At 71.3% G+C, this 7,500-nt stretch overlaps 1 protein-coding gene across 1 annotated transcript; it reads left to right on the plus strand.

Annotated features, from left to right (window-relative positions):
- The first annotated feature begins 4,752 nt into the window (after positions 1–4,752).
- LOC140264958 (uncharacterized) lies at positions 4,753–6,730 on the plus strand. Its single transcript, XM_072360852.1, has 3 exons — positions 4,753–4,902; positions 5,465–6,051; positions 6,220–6,730. Exons 1-3 carry the CDS (start codon positions 4,753–4,755, stop codon positions 6,326–6,328), a joined length of 846 nt encoding a protein of 281 aa, XP_072216953.1. The 3' UTR covers positions 6,329–6,730.
- The last annotated feature ends 770 nt before the right edge of the window (positions 6,731–7,500 follow it).

The raw sequence follows: 7,500 nt of genomic DNA on the forward strand, positions 1-7,500 counted from the left end.
AACCGCCAGAAACTACCGGCGGGGGCGCCGACAGAAACAGAACTTTACCTCGACGTAACTGGAGGTAAAGAATTACAGCGACCCCTTTGGAAGCTCCAGAGCAATAGCGCAGCCCAACAGGACGAGCGGCGAAGGCCCGCCAAAAGCGGGTAGACCTAGCGATTACAATAGAGCCGCACGGGCAGCGACCCCTAGCCGCCGCCGCCGAGCCCGAGTGCCGCTCGGACCCGGGTAGACCGTGGCGACCGACTCGAGCCGCACGGGCAGCGACCCCTAGCCGCCGCCGCCGAGCCCGAGTGCCGCTCGGACCCGGGTAGACCGTGGCGACCGACTCGAGCCGCACGGGCAGCGACCCCTAGCCGCCGCCGCCGAGCCCGAGTGCCGCTCGGAGCCGGGTAGACCGTGGCGACCGACTCGAGCCGCACGGGCAGCGACCCCTAGCCGCCGCCGCCGAGCCCGAGTGCCGCTCGGACCCGGGTAGACCGTGGCGACCGACTCGAGCGGCACGGGCAGCGACCCCTAGCCGCCGCCGCCTTGCCCGAGTGCCGCTCGGAGCCGGGTAGACCGTGGCGACCGACTCGAGCCGCACGGGCAGCGACCCCTAGCCGCCGCCGCCTTGCCCGAGTGCCGCTCGGAGCCGGGTAGACCGTGGCGACCGACTCGAGCGGCACGGGCAGCGACCCCTAGCCGCCGCCGCCGAGCCCGAGTGCCGCTCGGACCCGGGTAGACCGTGCCGACCTGGTCGAGCCGCAGGGGCAGCGACCCCTAGCCGCCGCCGCCGAGCCCGAGTGCCGCTCGGACCCGGGTAGACCGTGCCGGCGCACCCGAGACGCCACGGAAGCGACACCTGGCTTATGACGCGGAACGATCGAGTGGAGTGGAGCCCGCCGAGATAGGTTGCACCGTGCCGCCGCACGCGAGCCGGCGCGGCTGAGACGCCCGTCTGCCGCCGCGGAAGCACGGAGCGGACCGGAGCCCGCCGGGGCCGGGGAAACCGTGCCGGCGCACGCGAGCCGCCACAGAAGCGACAACCGGCTTCTGCCGGGGAACGATCGAGTGGAGCGGAGCCCGCCGAGATAGGTTGGACCGTGCCGGCGCACCCGAGCCTGCGCGAATGCAACCAACTGTCCTCCGCCGCGGAATGACCGAGCCGATCGGAGCGTAGTACGCACGGTCTCGGTGCACTGCGTTCGGCTCGCACGTTCCGCGGCAGCGCCCGAGGGTCGCTGCCCATCCGTCTCGAGCCGGTCGGCAAGGTCTACCCGGTTAACAGCGGCACTCGGGCTCGGCGGCGGCGGCTAGGGGTCGCTGTCAGTGCGGCTCGAGTCGGTCGGCAGGGTCTTCCCGGTTACGAGCGGCACTCGGGCTTGGCAGCGGCGGCAATAGGTCACTGCACGTGCGGCTCGAGTCGGTCGGCAGGGTCTACCTCGTAATTAGCGGCTTTCGAGCTCAGCGTCGGCGGCTAGGCGTTGCTGCACCTGTGGCTCGAGTCGGTCGGAAGGGTCTACTCGGTTACGAGTGGCACTCGGGCTCGGCAGCGGCGGCTAAGGGTCGCTGCCAGTGCGACTCAAGTCGGTCGGCAGGGTCTGCCTGGATACCAGTTGCTTTCGGGCAGGGCGGTGGCGGCTATGCGTTGCTGCCCGTGCAACTCGACTAGGTCGGCAGGGTCTACCCGGTTACGAGCGGCTTTCGGGCTCAGCGGCGGCGGCTTGGGGTCGCTGCCCGTGCGACTCGAGTCGGTCAGCAGGGTCTACCCGGTAACCAGTGGCACTCGGGCTCGGCGGCGGCGGCTAAGGGTCGCTCTTCGTGTGGCTCGAGTCGGTCGGCACTGTCTACCCGGCTCAGATCAACACTCGTGACCGGCGGCAGCAGCAAGGGGTCACTGCCCTTGCGACTCGACTAGGTCAGCAGGGTCTACCCAGTTACAAGCGGGTTTCGGGTTCGGCGGCGGAAATTAGGGGTCGATGCATGTGCGACTCGAGTCGGTCGGCACGGTCTACCCGGGTCCGAGCGGCACTCGGGCTCGGCGGCGCAGGCCAGGGGGCGCTGCCCGTGCGACTCGACTAGGTCGGCAGGGTCTACCCGGGTCCGAGCGGCACTCGGGCACGGCGGCGCAGGCCAGGGGGCGCTGCCCGTGCGGCTCGAGTAGGTCGGCAAGGTCTACCCGGTTAACAGCGGCACTCGGGCACGACGGCGCAGGCTAGGGGGCGCTGCCCGTGCGACTCGACTAGGTCGGCAGGGTCTACCCGGTTAACAGCGGCACTCGGGCGCGGCGGCGCAGGCTAGGGGGCGCTCTTCGTGTGGCTCGAGTCGGTCGGCACTGTCTACCCGGCTCAGATCAACACTCGTGCTCGGCGGCGGCAGCAAGGGTTCGCTGCCCTTGCGACTCGAGTAGGTGGGCAGGGTCTACCTGGTTACGAGCTGCTTTCGGGCACGGCGGCGGAAATTAGGGGTCGATGCATGTGCGACTCGAGTCGGTCGGAAGGTTCTACCCGGTTTCGAGGGGCACTCGGGCTCGGCGGCGCGGGCCAGGGGGCGCTGCCCGTGCGGCTCGACCAGGTCGGCACAGTCTACCCGGGTCCGAGCGGCACTCGGGCTCGGCGGCGCAGGCCAGGGGGCGCTGCCCGTGCGGCTCGACTAGGTCGGCAGGGTCTACCCGGGTCCGAGCGGCACTCGGGCGCGGCGGCGCAGGCTAGGGGGCGCTGCCCGTGCGACTCGACTAGGTCGGCAGGGTCTACCCGGGTCCGTACGGCACTCGGGCACGGCGGCGCAGGCCAGGGGGCGCTGCCCGTGCGGCTCGAGTAGGTCGGCAAGGTCTACCCGGTTAACAGCGGCACTCGGGCACGACGGCGCAGGCTAGGGGGCGCTGCCCGTGCGACTCGACTAGGTCGGCAGGGTCTACCCGGTTAACAGCGGCACTCGGGCACTGCGGCGCAGGCTAGGGGGCGCTGCCCGTGCGACTCGACTAGGTCGGCAGGGTCTACCCGGGTCCGAGCGGCACTCGGGCACGGCGGCGCAGGCCAGGGGGCGCTGCCCGTGCGGCTCGACTAGGTCGGCAGGGTCTACCCGGGTCCGAGCGGCACTCGGTCTCGGCGGCGCAGGCCAGGGGGCGCTGCCCGTGCGGCTCGACTAGGTCGGCAGGGTCTACCCGGGTCCGAGCGGCACTCGGGCACGGCGGCGCAGGCCAGGGGGCGCTGCCCGTGCGACTCGACTAGGTCGGCAGGGTCTACCCGGGTCCGAGCGGCACTCGGGCACGGCGGCGCAGGCCAGGGGGCGCTGCCCGTGCGACTCGACTAGGTCGGAGAGGTCTACCCGGTTAACAGCGGCACTCGGGCACGACGGCGCAGGCTAGGGGGCGCTGCCCGTGCGACTCGACTAGGTCGGCAGGGTCTACCCGGGTCCGAGCGGCACTCGGGCACGGCGGCGCAGGCCAGGGGGCGCTGCCCGTGCGACTCGACTAGGTCGGCAGGGTCTACCCGGGTCCGAGCGGCACTCGGGCACGGCGGCGCAGGCCAGGGGGCGCTGCCCGTGCGGCTCGAGTAGGTCGGCACGGTCTACCCGGTTAACAGCGGCACTCGGGCACGACGGCGCAGGCTAGGGGGCGCTGCCCGTGCGACTCGACTAGGTCGGCAGGGTCTACCCGGTTAACAGCGGCACTCGGGCACGGCGGCGCAGGCTAGGGGGCGCTGCCCGTGCGACTCGACTAGGTCGGCAGGGTCTACCCGGGTCCGAGCGGCACTCGGGCACGGCGGCGCAGGCCAGGGGGCGCTGCCCGTGCGGCTCGAGTAGGTCGGCAAGGTCTACCCGGTTAACAGCGGCACTCGGGCACGACGGCGCAGGCTAGGGGGCGCTGCCCGTGCGACTCGACTAGGTCGGCAGGGTCTACCCGGGTCCGAGCGGCACTCGGGCACGGCGGCGCAGGCCAGGGGGCGCTGCCCGTGCGGCTCGAGTAGGTCGGCACGGTCTACCCGGTTAACAGCGGCACTCGGGCACGACGGCGCAGGCTAGGGGGCGCTGCCCGTGCGACTCGACTAGGTCGGCAGGGTCTACCCGGTTAACAGCGGCACTCGGGCACGGCGGCGCAGGCCAGGGGGCGCTGCCCGTGCGGCTCGACTAGGTCGGCAAGGTCTACCCGGTTAACAGCGGCACTCGGGCACGACGGCGCAGGCTAGGGGGCGCTGCCCGTGCGACTCGACTAGGTCGGCAGGGTCTACCCGGTTAACAGCGGCACTCGGGCACGGCGGCGCAGGCCAGGGGGCGCTGCCCGTGCGACTCGACTAGGTCGGCAGGGTCTACCCGGTTAACAGCGGCACTCGGGCACGGCGGCGCAGGCTAGGGGGCGCTGCCCGTGCGACTCGACTAGGTTGGCACGGTCTACCCGGGTCCGAGCGGCACTCGGGCACGGCGGCGCAGGCTAGGGGGCGCTGCCCGTGTGACTCGACTAGGTCGGCACGGTCTACCCGGTTAACAGCGGCACTCGGGCACGGCGGCGCAGGCTAGGGGGCGCTGCCCGTGCGACTCGACTAGGTCGGCAGGGTCTACCCGGGTCCGAGCGGCACTCGGGCTCGGCGGCGGCGGCGGCTAGGGGTCGCTGCCCGTGCGACTCGACTGGGTCGGCACTGTCTACCCGGCTCCGAGCGGCACGGGCTCGGCGGCGGTGGCTAGGGGGCGCTGCCCGTGCCGCTCGATTCGGTCGCCACGGTCTACCCGGCTCCGCCCCGGACTCTAGAGGTCGCTGCCGGACAGGCTCGGATGCGGCCCGGCCCACCCGGAGGAAGCGCGCGTGCGCGAGCCGGGGCCGCGCCCACCGGGAGGGCCGTTGGTGATGGAATTCCGGCCGGTCTGCCGGAAATCCGGGACGGCGGTCGGCCCGGACGGCGCGCGGTCGCTCGCCTCGGCGGGGTAAGGATGGAAGAACAGCGGGTAGACGGCAGCGGTCGGCAGAGAGGTGGGCCGGCGGGAGGCGCGGGGTGGCCGCGGGGGCGGGGGCGCGGGCGCGGGCGGGGGCGCGGGCGCGGGCGGGGGCGCGGGCGCGGGCGCGGGCGGGGGCGCGGGCGCCGCCGTTGCCGAGTCGCGCTCGTTCGACTCTTCCGGTCCCCGGGATCGTGCCGAGGGTGCCGGGGGGTGGGGGGGGTTGGAAGGATAAATGGGAAAATGTAAAAAGTCCCGCGGCTCTCTCGGCCGGCGTGGGGGGGTGCGGGGTGGGGGGGCGCTGGTTGGAGACAGGGTAAAAGAAGGATGGCGGGTGGGGGGGGGGAGAGAGAGCGAGAGAGAGCGAGAGAGAGCGAGAGAGAGAGCACGCGCCAGTGGAGACCGTGGTGGAAAAAAAAAAAAAAAAAAAAAAGCGAAAAATCGATCTGATTTCACCGGCAGCCGGGCGGCGGCGCGGCGGGGGTCTCCCGCCCGAAGCGCCGAGGGGGGGTGGGCCTCCCACTTATCCTGCACCTCTCCCGTCTCTTCGCAGCGCCGGACTAGAGTCGAGGTCACCGGGGTCTTCTATTCCCCGCCGATTCCGCCGAGCCCGTTCCCTCGGCTGCGATTTCGCTGGACGGTAGGTCGGGACAGAGGGGACTTTGTTCCTCTTCTGCCGGAGCTCTGGCCGCGGCGGAGGCGGTTCCCGCCTCGGACCCCGCGGCCACGGAGGCGGAGGCGTTTCCGGGTGGGGGAGGACGCGAAGGGGGGGGGGGGGGAACGGGGGCTCGCTCGGCAGAAGCGGCCCGTGCGAAAGGACGCTCTCCGCGGATTTTTCTTGACTCGTCCCCTTTCTTTCCCACGCGACGCGCACCGGCCTACGGGCGCCCGAGGGCGGCAGCAGGCGCGGTCGCCCCCAGGAGGTACGCGAGAAGGCCTAGCGCGGGGTACCGGCGACGAGACCTTCTCCGACGAATCCTCGCGCGCTCCGACGGGACGACTCGGAGGCTTTCGCCGCCGTTTACCCGCGGCGACGGCATCCCTCAGCCCTTCTCCGTCTGTACGGGGAACGGGTCGCCGCGGCGCCGGACCTCTGACGGATCGGCCGAGGCGAGCGTCGGGTCAGCTGCGGGAGCACAGGTGAGAGTCGTTTCGCCGCGTGTCACGGGTCACCTAGATTTACCCGTGCCCGCGACGGGGGCCGCCGCCGCCGCCGCCCCGTCGGGCCCCCGGCCCGGAAAGGGAGGGGAAAAAGGGGGGCGGAAAGAACAGCGGCAGCAATCTAAGGGGGAAAACTTCTTTTACTAGATACGGTGTCGGAGCACGAGGTAACGTCGTAGAATACGATCTCGTCGAGGCTCGTCCGTCGAACGAAACAGAGAGAGAGAGTCCCCGAAAACCCAGAGGCCTGCTGTGAACTCCAGGCGACGGACGCGGCCGGAGCGCTCCTCGCGCCCCGAGAGTCAGAGAGAGAGGGGGAGAGAGAGAGAGAAGTCCAGCCTGGGAGCGAGAGATAATCCTCCTCCCGCGAGCTATCTCTGGCCGCGACGTCCCCTGGGATACGTAGACGCGTAGCGCGCGCGACGTCGCGACGTAGAATATCGAGAGCGACGCCGCGAAACCGCGACGCCGCGCTCCCGGAAAAGGGTGGAGCTCGACTCCGCTTCCTCCGGACCTCCTCGAAGGGCCGAGCGCCGCCGAGGCGGCGCAGCATCTCTCGGAGACGGCTCCCCGGCGGAGACGGCCTCGGCGTTCCTTCCCGGCGAAGGCGTCCGCATCGGTGAGTTTTTCCTCCTCAATAAACGTTTGGATATCCGTTGCCGTCCTCGTGTCCTTCCGCCTTCCGCCGTCACACCGGATTCCCCTCCGGCTTCCCCCTTCGGAGCCGGTCGAAAGCCCTTCGACCGGTCCGGAGAGCCGCCGGCCGGTTAACCGGCGCCCGTGCGGGGGCCCCGCTCGCTCGGGCGGAGTCCATCGCGAGCCGGTTCAGAGCCGGTTTCCTTCCCAAAGGCCGGCCCGAGATCGGCCCCGAGGTCCTGAGGACGCGGGCGAGCTGCTGCCGCCTCCGCTCGCTCGCTCACCGAAACCACCCTCTGCTTCCTGCCAAGGAAGGGCATTCCAAGCACGGCGGCTAGACCTGAGCCTAGCGATCGTCAAGGCCCCGCCGCACCCGCCTCAGACCGGAGGCCCCCCCCCCCCCCCCCCTTCCGCAACGGGAAGCTCTCGCCGGCTTAGCCGAGTCCAGCCACCCCGCCGGCAGCCTCTAGCTTCCGCCGCTTTGCAACTGCGGTCGCTGGGAGCCGGGCGGACCAGACAAACAAACAAGCAGGCGAGCGACCAACCGACCAAACAAAAAACCCCCGCGAAAAAAACAAAACAAAACAAAAGCCACGCGGGCCGGGCGGGCGAGACGCGTCCGGGAGAGGGTGATGGGGTTAAGGGCGAGGCCTGGGGGGTCAGGGCTAGGCGGGCCGCTTTCGGGTACGGGTCGGGTTCTGGCTCGCGCGGCCCGTGGTGGTGGTGGTGGGAGGGGATGGGGGAGGGCGGGGGGGGGAACTGGGGAGAAGGGCGGAGGAGGACGCGGAGCGG

The sequence above is a fragment of the Excalfactoria chinensis genome, unplaced genomic scaffold, assembly GCF_039878825.1.
Source record: "Excalfactoria chinensis isolate bCotChi1 unplaced genomic scaffold, bCotChi1.hap2 Scaffold_366, whole genome shotgun sequence".
Taxonomy (NCBI): Eukaryota; Metazoa; Chordata; class Aves; order Galliformes; family Phasianidae; genus Excalfactoria; species Excalfactoria chinensis.

Excerpts from the sequence above, each read along its gene's own strand:
- LOC140264958 (XM_072360852.1), top strand. The coding sequence starts at position 4,753 with ATGCGGCCCGGCCCACCCGGAGGAAGCGCGCGTGCGCGAGCCGGGGCC. Across the intron at positions 4,903-5,464 it reads CGGTCGCTCGCCTCGGCGGG|CGCCGGACTAGAGTCGAGGT; the intron begins GTAAGGATGGAA and ends GTCTCTTCGCAG. Across the intron at positions 6,052-6,219 it reads GGTCAGCTGCGGGAGCACAG|ATACGGTGTCGGAGCACGAG; the intron begins GTGAGAGTCGTT and ends TTCTTTTACTAG.